This window comes from Convolutriloba macropyga, chromosome 1 (assembly GCF_964194025.1).
Source record: "Convolutriloba macropyga chromosome 1, txConMacr16.3, whole genome shotgun sequence".
Classification (NCBI taxonomy): domain Eukaryota; kingdom Metazoa; phylum Xenacoelomorpha; order Acoela; family Convolutidae; genus Convolutriloba; species Convolutriloba macropyga.
The window spans coordinates 4,743,294-4,759,035 of record NC_134468.1 but is presented as its reverse complement, the minus strand read 5'-3'; the positions used below and the strand labels follow the sequence as shown (position 1 = coordinate 4,759,035).

At 34.9% G+C, this 15,742-nt stretch overlaps 1 protein-coding gene across 1 annotated transcript in view; it reads right to left on the bottom strand.

Moving 5' to 3' along the window:
- Positions 1-15,742, bottom strand: part of LOC142344869 (uncharacterized) — an 85,025-nt gene that overhangs the window by 68,155 nt on the left and 1,128 nt on the right. The window contains exons 1-2 of the mRNA XM_075396908.1: positions 15,047-15,742; positions 4,199-4,427 (exon numbers count right to left, since the gene is read on the bottom strand). The exon at positions 15,047-15,742 is cut by the window's right edge and continues 1,128 nt beyond it. Coding sequence (XP_075253023.1) covers positions 4,199-4,427; positions 15,047-15,471 — 654 coding nt within the window. The 5' untranslated portion in view covers positions 15,472-15,742. The remainder of the gene's footprint in view (positions 1-4,198; positions 4,428-15,046) is intronic.

The window sequence follows — 15,742 nt, the reverse complement described above, 5'->3', positions numbered from 1 at the left end:
TGCGCAGGGATCACACACAGTTTTCTCTTCCACTACTAATAAGCTTTCAGTGAATACAGTGTAGCACTCATCTCAAGCTCCCTCACATCTCAACCATACTAGCCCTGCGTTCGTTGCCTACTAAGAAGGGTTTCTGGTCGGTTAGAGTTCTCAAGAGACTTTAATTGGAGTCTAGCCAATTCACTACAAAACGATCAGAACGTCATCTACTAGTCTCGACATCACTTTCGTTACTTTGTTGACTTTCGAATCAGTTAACTTTGACCATCTTTCGCTCATTGGAGACATTTCCAAAAGTTGAAGTCGGCGGGGCATGACTACAAGAGCCACTTTTGTTCACAGGGTCACGCCAACAACCACTTTTGCTCCCTTCTGTCAAGGGCGCTATTCCAAGCTCTGCCTCAACTCCTTCAACTCAGGCTCATGCCTGCACTGATGAGTATCGGACTGACAAGGAATTCACAGAACATTTGTTTTGAGTACGAAGTGGCTTGCGTAGGGCACAATCCTCAGACTATCGCTTAGCTAACTTCCACTAACTGAGCCAGCGGAAGTTACCCGGGGGCACCACGTGGAGGTTACGCATCACGTCTACACCCTGGGTTACTAACCCTCCCCACAAGATTTTCGCCTCAGCATTGAGCTTCTATGTCCACCTGGCACTGGGTATAACTTTTCACACCTCTTATAAATTACAAAACTTAGTACAGCGCCGTATAAGGCCGTATCAAGTTTTGTAATTTTTTAAGGTAGTGTTTTCGACCACTTTCAAGGACATCAGAGAATCGACCAAAAATTTCAATGACTCAAATTTTATTTTAATTTTTTCATATCAAAATATCCCCTACCGAAACCGATGTCTATTTCAATTCGGACCAATTTGATCCCAGGTACAAAATTTCAACAATTTTTAAGCGAAAAATTCGAACACTCAAGAATTTTGGTAGCGTGTCGGCATGTACCACTTAATTTCGTCATCGCGCTTAAGTTTTTGTAGACTTCGGAAATTGTTACTTTTCTAGGGTATCAGCAGCTGTTGTTTTTATAATACTGTGAGAAAATCGTATTCATAGAAAAAAGGCTTGAAACTGTCAAGAGAATATTTCATTCTTTTGTCTGGTTATTGTTAATTGTTATCTTCCTTCTAAGTGTCAGTTTTGAAGAAACAATTTATCAATTACACTCTTTATTAAAAGCATTCACATAGAGCTTCAGCTAGTTTACAATTTGGTTTTATTTTTCTATAAGCAGACAGAAAATTTGTAAAATTTAATAACATTATTTGATTCGGTTGGTTACTGGATAACTGGTGACGCGATTTCACCACTCAGTAACAAAAGTTTTCAATTGGCTACAGCTTAAATCAATTAAGAAGTGTCTGGCATTTAGAGAAGAAAAGTTCAGGAGCTTGATTGCAATCTATTACACATTACTCTTCAACAAATTGACCAACAAAACTCAGATATATGCGAGGTCTAATCTGATCTCAATCATGCGCTCTCTGCTATCTTTCAAAACATTTTCCACGGTTCAAATGTTAATATATTTGCAGGGTACTATTATCGAAAAAATAGGAGCTCAGAGCAATATCGAAAAATCTCGGAAACATCATCGAAGTCTGGGTCAACATCATCAGAGTGAAATTTTATAGGATGGCGGTACATTTTATTGAATAACCAAACAAATATGTTTGTGATTCCAAAATATTCACGATTTATACTTCGGTGAACACGATTTGGGTAAGACAAAAAAATATTAGTCAGGAAAACAAACTGAAAATCCACACACACCCAGACACACAAACACAGACACACACAGACACACGGAAAAACACAACACACACAGATACACAAACAAAGATAAACACATACACATCCACTGACACAAACACACACACACACACAGACAAATACACACAACCAGACACACAAATACAGACACGTTAACAGACTCACACAAACACAGGAAAAGAGAGAGAGAGAGAGACAAACAAAGACACAATAAGACGAACACACCCAGACACACAAACACAAACACACGCAGACATACACACACAAACAACCACACAAACAAACACACACAGGCGCAAAAACACACATATATATATATATATATATATATATATATATTTATTTATATGTATGTATATATATATATATATATATATATATATATATATATATGCACATACACACTGCACGTGCAGATCAACCAAATTCACTAATTGAAAACCACCAGTGATTCCGGATTACTTATGTAGTAGATCTGAAAGTTTTGACAGAACTGTCGTATCAACTATTGTTAGATAAATATTTGCCTGATGAATACTGTTTAGAACACTGTCAGATCTTACACTATAAAAATCAAACTAATCAATTCTTACACGATATAGATTCTAACTTATAAGATAGTGCAGGATGTAAATGAGAAATGATTAGGGAAGAAACTCAAAAACTCTTCAAATGAATAAAAAAATGCAATCTACGATCAAGTTTCTTATTCTTAATTGCTCTGAAGATTTTTTCAAAGCAATCTTAAACAAATAACTGGTATGTGATGAAACCTCTACTGTCCTCAGCCCAAAATTATAGATCATTTTTTTTCTCGAAAATTAGCTCAATTTGAATTAAATTTAGTTTCTTTAATCCTAACAAAACTCATCTGGATGAAACAATTTGCGCTATTTTTGTCTTCTTTGAGCAATTTTCTTGTTTTTGACAGTATAACGGTCCTCCAGAAAGTTGGGAATAGTAGAAACCAAAAACAATTTCAATCACTCGAAACAGGTCACACAAAATGGTCAAAGAAGATAAGAATGATAACCACAGCGTCGAATCAACCAAATTTTGATTTCTGCTCGTACTTTATCTTTACATTTGATTTCTCTAGATACGGTTTTTAAAACAAAATGCAAATGAACGTGTCTCAAATTTTCATTACTAAGAAGCCAACCCACCTTACTTCCAATTACGTTTTTGTTTTTTTGCTTTGGGTTCTGACTATGTTAGCGCTTCGGGTAAAAAATAAATAACATTGCACACCAAAACATTATCGGGAACAAAAAAATTTGCTTGGCTTCTATACCTTTGAACTTACACGAAAGAAAAAGAATAACAAGATGTTTAGACTGTTTACAGACACACAAACACAGACACACACAGACACACACGCACAGAGACAAAAAGAGGCAAAAACAGACGCACACACACAGACACACGCAAAGACACACACACACACACACACAAACACACACACACATAAACAACCACAAAATTATACACACACACATAGACACACACACACACAAGCACAGACACCCCACACACACACACACACACACACACACACACACACACACACACACAAACAACCATACACACAAACACACACACACAGGCAAAAACACGCACACACACACACACGCACACACACACGCACACAAATGCGCGCACACACACCCACACACACACACACACAAACCCACTCTCTCTCACACACACACACACACACTCACAAACACACAAATAAAGACAAACATATATGCACATACACACTACACGTGCAGATCAACCTAATTCACTAATTACTGGAATAATTATGTTGTAGATCTGAAAATTTTGACGAAACTGTCGTATCAACTATTGTCAGAAATTGATTTGCCTGATGAATACTATTTAGGACACTGTTAGATCCTACACTATAAAAATCAAACTAATCAATTCTTACACGATACAGATTCTAACTTATAAGATATTGTAGAATGCAAATGAGAAATGATAAGACACTCAAAAATTCTACAAAGAAATGAAAAAATGCAATCTACGACCAAGTTTCTTATTCTTAATCGGTCTCAAAATTTTTTTCAAAGCAATCTTTAACAATTAACTGGTAATGTGATGAACCCTCTACTTTTCTCGACCCAAAATTATATTTCATTTTTTCTCGAAAATTAGCTCAATTTGAATTAAATTTTGTTTCCCGGTCCTCCAAAAAGACGGGAATAGTAGAAACCAATAACCCGACTCTTTATAAATAATGAAAGTTTTTATTTACTCAAGCTCTTTGCAACAAGGGAAAAAATTATCATTACAAATATATAATTCGCTCTATATTATTTTATCACAGTTTTGGACAAACGGAAAAATCTAAACTTTTACAGAACATCTGTCCAAATTTGGGCTATCATGAGATGACTGACCTTTTGAGCTCTGCAGAACATGTAGCTGTACATAACTATCTGTATAGCAATTGGGATGATAAAGAGAGTGACGTCAATCAAGTCACTTTGCCATTCTCGCATCACTGGATACTTCACCACACACCACTCCTCCCCCCTAGTCCGGGCTGTCATAGTCTGGTACTTGAGAAGAAACACCAGACATGTCAGCACACACACACTGCACGTGAAGACAACCTTTACACGCAGGCTGAAATGAACAAACAATTACACTCTCACTGAAAAACCGCAATGAGATTATTGAGATCCTGAGTTTTGCACCGTGTAAGATCTGACAAATTTATGTCAGTATGAAGTATCAGCTCTTATCTGATAATGCATTGCCTGATTAGGAATTCGAAAGACACTTTGTCAAGTTTTAAGACTTGACAAAGTGTCTTTCGAATTCCTAATCAGGCCATGCATTATCGGATAAGAGCTGATGCGTCATATTGACATAAATTTGTCAGTTCTCTTTGGTTTAATAAATTTTTGGTTTTCATAATTTTATGGTTTAATAAGACCATAAGTATCAAAAATATTAAACTTAAAAGAAAATGACTTTAGAGTCGGTTCTGTTAGACACAAACGTGGACAGCCCCAAAATACAGTGTTTTTGTTTTTGTTGGTTTTACTTCGCGTTGGAGAAAAAAAGTTTTCGTGTGTTTTGCCTTTACTGTTAATCTAAGTTAAAAGCTCAGCTGGAAACCAGTTTCACCTTTTTACAGCATACCTCAAACATTCCAGTTAATTGAAACTATAAACAATTTGCTAAGACATGCATAAAGTTGAAATCTCTTGCAAAATTTGAAAAATCTCACCAAGAAAGCGAAATACCAACATTTCATGGTAAATTTTGATAGGCTTTGTAAAGCAAGAAACTTCTTGACAGCTCTTTACAAAATCTTGACATTTCTTGATATCAGTTTTTACGATTTGCAATTGCTGTTCGATGTACCTCGTCCCAAGAAAAGACAAAAAATCTCCCATGTACTCAAAGTACAAAGTGATAGAAAAGCTGATCACTCGCAGTTTTGTAGATTTAAATCATAAAATGTTTTCATAATCATATAACCCGAAAATAGAGCCCGGAAGATATCTTTTAGTGTGCTGAAAACTTCACTTCTTCTTCCTTCATTTTCATATCATGTTGTTTCAATTCTAACCTTTCCAGTGGCAGTCCTGTATAAGTTTTACGTTATGCACAAACCGAGTTTGCATCCACTTACAAATTTCACTCCAGTAGAAAAAGTAGGCTAAATTTTCGTTTAATAAACTAATAACAGCTGAACTTTCCGACAATTTTTGTTAATTTGTGATAATTCCTGCTTAATCTTATGAATTTGAGCTAAATCATGTTTAAAAGTGCTTAATAGTTTTTACAGTTTAGTATGCTTTGTCATGTGATGGTTAATTTTTCCTGGTTATCTTGCTAAGATCTTGTTTCTCAACGCCCATGCGATGACCTTACGAATCGTTATGTTATCATTGCGAGTGCCATGTCATGAAATTGACAAAAATTGTCGTGTTTGTCATGTTACTTGAAAAAGTGTCTAGTTTCGATTCACTGGGATATAAATGATTTTTTTGTTTTTTTATTTTGATTCGGAAATAGACAAAACCATTGATACTGATTTGATACCATAAAAAATTTGGAGTTCCCTAACCGTTCAATTTTGTGTTTTTGCATAAAAATAAACTTGGATTTGTCATTTCCTGTGGCTGCAACTTTTTGTCCGCTAACACCTTAATCACGATTCGAGGACCACGTTCCAAAATGATTTGTAAATGTCTGTTTCTATTAAAAACTTCAAATGACCTTCAAGTGACCGCTTGCTTCGTTTTCTTTAAAATTTTACACAAATCTGGTCTGGTTACATAGAACCATCATGGTTGAAATGTACTAAGACAGTAGATAAAATTTTTAATTGTCATTGCAACTAACATCGATTGACTGATTTTTAGAAACTGTTTTGTAGATTCGATTAAAAGTTGCATATTTCATTACTGTTTGCATAGGCAAAACAAATTAAAAAAAAAAACGACATGTTATCAAATTGAATTTACTCCACACGTCAAAAACTTGAATAAATACAGTCTTCACAACAATGAGGATAAAATGTGAAGAGAGAATTGTATTACTTATTTTGACACGAAGTCATTATGAGTTCTTATTACTCGGGTGTATTAACTAGAGCTTCTTTTACTATTCTAATGATTTATCTGAAATATACCAAAAGAGTTATATCACAGAGCTGGAAAACTCTAAGATCACAATAGGCTTAAAAGAATATGACAATGATGAGATCATAACTTGATTTAACCAAAAAAGTAACATGCTAAACGCAATTTGTTATATATTTTTCTTCCTTAGCACTAGCAGCCAGCGTTAACAGTAAAATAATATAAACACTGGTTTAAGTGCACCAACGAATATGACTTCGTGCAGGGCCCAAATGATAAATAAGACGCCAAATTTTATGAGCAATGGTTGCTATTTTTTAAATAGTTATTATAAATAATATGGTTTTTAACAGATATTCAATGATAAAAAAGTAAAAGTTTTTTTTTATATTATCATCATCATCATCGTTTGTTTATACACTTCTTTCTTCAGACTCAGAAGTGTACTGTTCCTTATTAGGAGTAAAGATGTTCACGGAAAAGAAATGTTTTTAAAGCTGATTTGAACTGATCAACTCCATTCTGTTCTCTGATCCACTTGGGGAGTTTGTTCCACAAGACAGCACCTTGGTAATCAAAAGCATCTCGTCCAAGTTTTGAAGACCTTTTGGGTACAACCAATACCACTCCATTTCGGGAAGTTTTTGCTCGTTTTTCAAACACGTCTAAATAGTCTGGAATCAGATCTTTGCGAAAAAGGCTTTTGTAGACAAACAGAAGTATCTTAAAACAAATTCTCATGTAAATTGGCAGCCAGTGAAGGTCATGAAGGTGCATTGATACAGAGCACCAAGGATGTAACCTGTAAACAAATCTACATGCCCGATTTTGGACCTTCTGGAGAATGGACAATTTTTTCATGCCAAGTCCGTTATCGAATTGCAGTAGTCGAATTGCAGATCGAATTGCAGTAGTCTAGGCGACTCATGATTAAGCATTTAACCAGCACTATGCGTGTTTCGAATTAAACAAAATTTCGAAGAGAATGGAGTATTCGGAGGTAGTAAAAGCAGTTTTTGGCAACAGTTTTTACTTGCTTATCCATGTCAAGGTGTTTATCAACTGTAACGCCAAGGCATTTCAGGGAGTAAGATAGCTTTACTTCGACGTTTCCGACTTTTATGGAGCTGATACTTGGCGCTTGAAATGAGAATGGCTTCTGTTTTACTTTCGTTAACCTATAGGCCAGCATTCGCAAACCAGTATAAAACTTTTTGAATGGTGAGTTCAACGGATTTTGCATTTAAGAAATGTTGTGAAGCATATAATTAATAATTTACTTTAAATTTTTTTGAGTAGGTCACCCAACGGTGTAAGATAGACGCTGAAGAGCATAGGCCCAAAAATGGAACCCTGAGGTTCACCAGAATCGAGAAACGCTGGTTTTGAGACTGAATCGTTGAATAAAACAAGTTGTTTTCTTCCCAAGAGATGAGACTGAAGCCAATTTATGGCTGTATACCTTATGCCAAAACGATCTTCACAAATATGTAAGAGAACTTCGTGGTTCAGGGTATCAAAAGCCGCTTGCAAGTCAAGAGCTACTGTAAAAACAAACGAACGTTTATCAAGCAACTTTCGTGTGTTCATGAAAGTATGCAATCAGTCAGTTTCTGTGTAGAAAGTTGCACGGTAGGCGGATTGCTGATCATCTAGGAATGAGCTCACATTAAAATAACTTATAAATCGCTCAAATGCAAGACATTCAAAGACTTTGGGTTAAAAGATTAGGTTACTAATATGTCTATAATTTGATAGAATTTCAGGATCAAGACTTTCATTTTTCAACTTGGGAAACACTATCGCAATCCTAAAATCATGCGAAAAAACTTCTAGTTCAAATGACGTTTTGAAAAATAGGATTAATGAAGGCATAAAAGATGCAGAGAAATCTTTAAACACTGTCGATGGAATTACGTCGTGGTAGCTACTCGATGCTGATGTTTTCGCTAGGGCCCTTTGTAAGCTTTCCTGGTTGACAGCTTTGAATTTTGTAAACCGAGGCGAGACCTTGTTGCAGTCTACAGTAAACTTTGAAAATTTTGAGGCAATTTTGCAGACTTTTTCCCGGAAAAAGTTTGAAAATCTTTCAGCTAAGGCGCTTGCGTTTGTAAAACTCGGGAGCTTTGACTTAGACTCTTTCACTAGGAGTGAATTCAAGATAAACTTTTTTCTGTCTGGAGCTTTTGAAATATCACGAAGATTTTCGTCAAGAAACAATTTCTTTTTTCTGTAGTAGAGATTTTGGTACTCTAACATAACATTACTGAGGTCACTCTGAGCTGCTTTTGTCCGTTGTTTCCGGAATTCGCGCTCTTTTTTCCTTTTGTTCATCTTTGATGCTATGAGATCATCGTCGAAAAATGAACATTTCTTGTGAAAACCTTTTCGTTGAATCGGTGGTGCATAAATATCAACGTAACTACGAATGATGTCTAGGAACCATTTACATAAAGTATTTGGATCGTCTGAAGTTCTAAGCGTGATTGCTGATGATATTTCAATTTCCTCAGCAACATTGTTCCAAGGCACTCTATTAAAATTGCGATATGTGAAAGGGCGGTTTCTGTGTTTTGGTCTATCAGAAACCGGCATGTCAGACTCAATCAAAAATCATCACTGAAATCCAGTTGCTGAACAATCATGGGACAACTTTCGTAGAGTGTGGGCAAAAAGACTTGATCCAAAGTGTTAACATGTTTATGTGTGGGTTCGTAAACACGTGCTGACAACTCTAATGTTTGGAATAGTTCCAAGATCAAATTTGCATATTTATTTCGGGTATTAAAATGGAGATTGAAATCGCCTAGGCAGATGACTTCCTCGTAATCCAACGCCAAGGCGAGAACTTTTTCAGAGAATTCATTGTTGAATTCCAGGGATGAGGTACCAGGTATATAGTAAACAACTATGAAGCGATAGGGCTTGGAGTTGAGCTTCAATTCAATGGTTTTCATCTCAAACGTGTCTGTTTGAGCAGAATCAATTTTTTTGGCGTGAAAATTCACTTTATATATGAAACAGAGGCCGCCCCCTTTCTCGTGATACCCTGGCATGTGAGTAATGAGAGTAGATGTCTGAATTTTCGTAGCACTGCTTAAGAAGAAATTCCTCGTCTGAACGTTGCCACGTTTCACATACAACAAAAACATCTGGATTGGTTAGCATTATAAGTGAACTGATTTTCGAGCACTTGTTTCTCACTAATCGCGACTTCAAGAAGCCAATTTTCATTGAATTTTTGAGCCGCTCAGGAGTAGTCAGCTTCTGGGAAGATTTTTGAGCCACTGCTAGACTGTTTCGTTCAGTCTGAACCTTCCAATGAGAATCCCTTTGGGCCAATTTTCAGCTTTTTCAATTTATTCAATATCCTTTTCTTGAAAAACAGCGTGGAACGATTTATATGGTGACTCTTGCTTTGAGAGTTCTCTGATATGCAGCAATTTTACACCAATTCCGGTACAGTGTTGTTTGATATCGTCGGTGGTTGTTTCTGGTTGAGCCACGCCTATGTACACATGCCTCCTGGGCAGGTTGGTCTTGCGAAGGGGGATAGCTTTGAAATTTGAGTTTGCAGCTCCATCTCCGACTGCAATGATAGGGGCTGGCTTCACTGTTCGCTGTTTCGTTGGAGCTGCTTTTGGATCGGCCGCTTCATTCGTTGTATGGAAAGTTTTCGGTTTCTTTGACTTCTGAGAGGAATCAGACATCATGCTGGATTGAGAGTACTTACGAGATTGCAAGTCAAACCTCTTAGACTTCAGGATCTCAGCAAAAGTGAGATGAGATGCCGTGGCCGCAGTAGGCGCTGTGTCGGAAGATTCGAAACGCGAGCGAACCTTCATTACTTCCTGGGTTACATGACTTAAAGTTCCTTCAATTTTCGTAAGTTCATTCTTCAAAAATTGTTTTTCTGATTTCTTATCGGATGAGCAATCATTACAGCACCACAGAAGGGTGCCTATTTTGACATGAGTTTCATCTAATGAGGGGTAGACACAGGACGTATGAACTTTTTCGAGCTTACATGGCACTCCAATGAGTTTTCGGTAATTTTATTCAAGCAAAGAACACATTGCTCAGTGGTTAAGAGCGAAAAAGTATTCTGATTCACCCCCGTCAGTTGGTGCCGTGCAGTCAGTCGAGGGGGCGTCATTTTCCATTGTAGAGTCCACACAGACAACCAGTATCACGATCGCTTTCGAATGTTCTTTCCGGACCAAGGTTGTTGAGTTCTTTGCTGTATTTTTTAAAAAGGATCTCTTCTTTGATAAGGTTTTTAATGTTATTCACTCCTTCGGAGGTCAGATGAACGTGGGCCTTTTCCTTGTGGTGATGGTTTTTCAGGTGACGAAATTGAATGTACTTAGATAGACTGAGGAACTTCCACTTCGACTCGTTGGCTAACTTTGTAAGGATCTTATTGATTTCGTCCCGTCTCTGACAGTGAGTGCCTCTCTGAGGAATTCCCAGGATATAGACTTTTTATATCGTTCAGCAGTAAAATCTCCCAGTTTCTTGAGTTGTTTGGCAATCAGAGTTGCTGGTGTGGCCGACGGGATATTGTAATCGGCCTTGATGAACAAAAGTCACATCAAACCTAAAAATTTATACGACTCTCAATAAGAGCTCAAAAGTTGCAGCAAAAATTTGCCAATTTTTTTTCCTTAACCTGTGCTTAAGAGTTATGCCTCGAGACAAATTGGTTCACTTCAACTTTTTTCTAGTTGAGTTTCCCACTCAACTTTGAGAGTTTAGCCGAAATTGAAGCCACCACTTTCAGTTAATCCACAAAAAGGGAGTAATCAATTAAATAGCTTTATTGTTTCTACTTTTATAAATGAGGGAATATGTATGCAAGAATGACTTTTTTTCTTCCGTCTAATTTTCACTTTTTGTTTACGCACCGTACGATAAAAGAGAGAAAACAATTTTGTAGCCATTAGGACCTAGTTTTGATCTATTTTGTTTTTTAGAAAATATATCAAAATTTTGATCAAGGGACATTCTCTAAAATTTGATGGAAAATTGAAAAGAAAAAAAAACTTAGCACTTGAGGGAGGGTCAGATCGTCATTGAAATCCAAGATAAGAGCAAGGGAACCGAAAAAAAGTTTAGTAAATTTGTGAGATTAAATGGAGATATTTCTCCACTAATTCCTTACAGATAAAAGACAAAATTAACAAACAGAACTATTTGACCGAAAATTTCAAAAAAAAATCAATCAATTCGATTTTTTCCCAAAATTGTTTAACTGTCTATATGTAATCTGCTGGTTAAAAAATAACGTGCAAATCATTTCTTCTGAATTGAGAAATTTTTGGAAAATCGAAGATTTCAGTCAATCTAAATCAGTCAAAGTAGCAAAAATCAACTTTAGATATATGAAACTGAAAGCAGAAAACTATTTTCTTTCCTAAGTTCCTAGGGTTATTTTTGCAAAAAATCTTTCTACTTCAACAGAACTAACAAATTAAATAATCTGCTATCTTTGGAGGCGTATAAATTCAACGATTTTTGTGAAATTAACATCAAATTAACCAAGAATATTACTGAAACGTAAAGATGGAAATCTCTTTTGTTTTCTTTTCTATTTGCATTTTTTCAGATGAACTTGTCAGATCTTCTCAAAGTTGATTGCTATATAGTGCTTAATATTATTCAAACTGATTTTTTTCCAGTTTTTAGCCGCTCTGTATATAAAAAAACATATTTTTTATTGCAGAATTGTGGAAATCTTTTAAGGAAGAACGAATTTTTTTGAAAAAAGAGTTTTTGTCGCAATCAGTTCACAAACATCTTTTTTTTCAAATTTCCTCTTTCCTTATAAACTACTCTTTTAAAAAAATAATGGGCCGAAACATAAAGTTAAGTGACAACATTAAGGACAGCTTCAATTTAACTGATAGCTTCAAGGATAACTTCAAGGATAGTTTTAACGTTCTTTCACATTTGAGACACAATTAGCAGCGAAATACACAAGCTGCCAAAATTTTTATAAAATTTAATTTAAAATTTTAGTTTTGGCTGCAAAATGTTTATTCAAAATCACAAATGTGTTCATTAAATCTAGCTCGTAAAAACAATTGCCATATTTCTCAAACTAGATTTAACTAGAGCTTCTTTTCTTGATCTAAAGATTTATCTGAAATGTACGAATAGAGTTATATCACAGAGCTGGAAAACTCTAAGATCACAATAGGCTTATTAGTATATGACAATGATGAGATCGCAAATGCAAACCTGATTATTTATTTATAACCTGTTTTAACCAAAAAAGTAACATGCCGAACGCAATTTGTTATATATTTTTCTTCCTTAGCACTAGCAGCCAGAGTTAACAGTAAAAAAATATAAACACTGGTTTAAATGCACCAACGAATATGAATTCGTGCAGGGCCCAAATGATAAATAAGACGACAAATTTTATGAGCAATGGTTAATATTTTTTAAATAGTGTTTATAAATAATACTGTTTTTAACAGATATTTAATGATAAAACAATACAAGTTTTTTTTAAATATTAGGCATCAGCCTTGATGAACAAAAGTCACATCGAACCTAAAAATTTATACGACTCTCAATAAGAGCTCAAAGGTTGCAGCAAAAATTTGCCAAATTTTTTTTGCATAACCTGTGCTTAAGAGTTACGCTTCGAGACAAATTGGTTCACTTCAACTTTTTTCTAGTTGAGTTCCCAACTCAACTTTGAAAGTTTAGCCAAAATTGAAGCCATCACATTCAGTTAATCTACATAAATTTTAATTAAAATTTTTGTTTTGGCTGCGAAATGTATATTCAAAAACACAAATGTGTTTATTAAATCTAGCTCGTGAAAACAATTGCCAGATTTCTCAACAAATAGTCGATTATGCTTATGAAACACTAAAAAAGACAAATTTATTCACAAATTCTCAAAAGAGTTGCTTTCAAACTATAGTATCATTTTTACAATTACCGATACAATTGCCTCAAAAAATACAATTCTTATTCTCCTGAAAACAAAACAGTCAAAACCTAAATCAAATATAAGAAGCCTTGAGTAAAAGTCAAATGACAATATATATATATATATATATATATATATATATATATATATATAATATATATATATATATATATATATATATATATATATATATATTTGAAAATCATAAATGATTTCGTGTGTCAGAATTGTATTTATGGGTCTATTTGTGTGCTTGTGCGTTTGTACGTATGTGTGTGCGTGTTTGAAATGTGTGGCTTGCTTGTGTAAGAGAGACAAAGAAAAAATTCTTGGAGAGTGAGTTCTTTTTAGTTGCTGCAAATTGTGACTTCAAATATATTCAAAGCAGCCAAAAATTTGTGATTTTAATTTTCCTTGACAATAAGTGTTCGAGATTTTATCAGATCGTTATAATTTTTACTGTCAACTTCAACACTACCAATAAAAATGCCTCACGTAGTCCAAACTGAGATTTCCGAGCAAAAAAAAACAATCAGAGCTCAGACAAACGGTGACGAGCATTTAGTAAAGATCAGATGCCAGAAAGTGAAATACAAAAATGTTAATTTTTTGTCTGTGTTTGTTTTTGTTTGCGGGGGTGGGTGTATGTGCTTGTATTGGTGTAGGTTTGAGTGTGAGTGGGGTATGTGGGGGTAAACGAGAAAAATCGAGCTGGTTTGAGATAGTTGGTTCCTTTAAATGTTAGATGAAGCTTGAGGCACAGAACTGTCAGCAAACTTAGAAAAATAACTTACTGCTTGCTTCAAATTGCAGCTTCAACTATGTCCAAATTTAAAACAGTTTTGCTTTTAACTCTCGCTGATGACAATTTTTTTCCCATTATGCCCATGAAATATGAATATGTATAAAGCTTTTCCAAACTTAATTTTTAAACTTTAGTGTCAAAATTTTCTACCCAGAGAGTCTCAAGAAGTCCACGCACAGCTTTTTTGGCAAAAATACAGACCTAAAATAAGAGTGAAGCCGCTTGAATATTGGTCTTTTGCCAAAAAAAAATTTAGGAGGTTGGTGTTTGTGTTTTTTGTGAAAAAGTGTTGTGTGGTGGTTTGTATAGTTTTTCTGTGTCTATGTGCTCCAAATGTACTAAATTTATCTTTCTAGAATGTGGCAAAGATATTTTGTTTTTTCCCGGAAAAAAACGGCAAATTTTTTGGTTCAATCAGTACAAGTAATTTACTCGAATACATATAACTTGCTTTTGGTTGTCCTCAACGGTTGTCCTACAAATTTTTAAAGCTGTTTTTGCAACCTTGAGAGGTATGTTGGAACATTCTGTGCTACGTAGTATACAAGTTTATTTTAACAATTCCGTGAACTACAAAATTCTCTATTTTTAAAAGGTTCAATTTTTTAAAAAAAACTAAGATTTTTAAAAAGTTCAATTTCGACTGATCTGCTTTGCAAAAACAGCAAACTGCTATGCGGAAATTTTTCAAAATTGCACATCCCCTTTGAAAAATATGCAGAAATTTAGAAGAATGCTATTTCTGCTCAGATGAGTGCAATAGCTATTACAAAATGACCGTTATGGCAAAAAAAATCTTTCTGATTATAATTGTCAAAAGCAACCAATTTTGCAGCTCTCAGAAACGCCATATAACTGGATCCAGAACATAGTTAATTAAAGTTCAACTAACCTGAGATATTTAGCTTTTTCGAAGGGTAGCAAGATGAGGATGAATTTCTCGTAACAGAGGAATAGCAAAATATAATTAGAAGCTGTATAATTTACTACAAAATTCCAAACAGATGGAAAACAGTTCAGAATCAAATTGTCACTTTGCAATGCTAACGCGACCTCTCTAACGGTCACAAAACTGATGATAACAAACAAATCAACAAACACTAAATTCAAAACAAAGAAGAAATTTGTATTCCGCATTTGAGGGTCTCGCAGAACATTGATAATGATGAAAATGTTTCCGAAAAATCCCGAAATCATGGCTAGCAAAAAGGTAATTCGCCAGAAAAAGTGGAAAAGGTTGTAAGCTAAGGAGTTCGTGAATTCGGAACCGTCGGAAAAGTTTGAGGTCGAATTTGCAATGTCGCTTAAAGAAGCCATGCTCGATTTTTGAAACGATGTCAACTCAATAATATGAATATTGATTGGTAATTGCTTGAATAAAAGTCAGAATCTATAGTCATAAATTGAAAATAATTTGGAATTGAAAGTGTATTTTTGCGCAATAAATGGCCTGTCTTTTTGTATTTCTCACAAAAGCTAGTTATCGCTTGATAAGGAGTTTTGGACAAAAATATTACTCAACATTTTATCCATTAGTCCATAATCAGTTTATGCTTTATAAAATTTGACCTGTTATTCAATTTTTCAG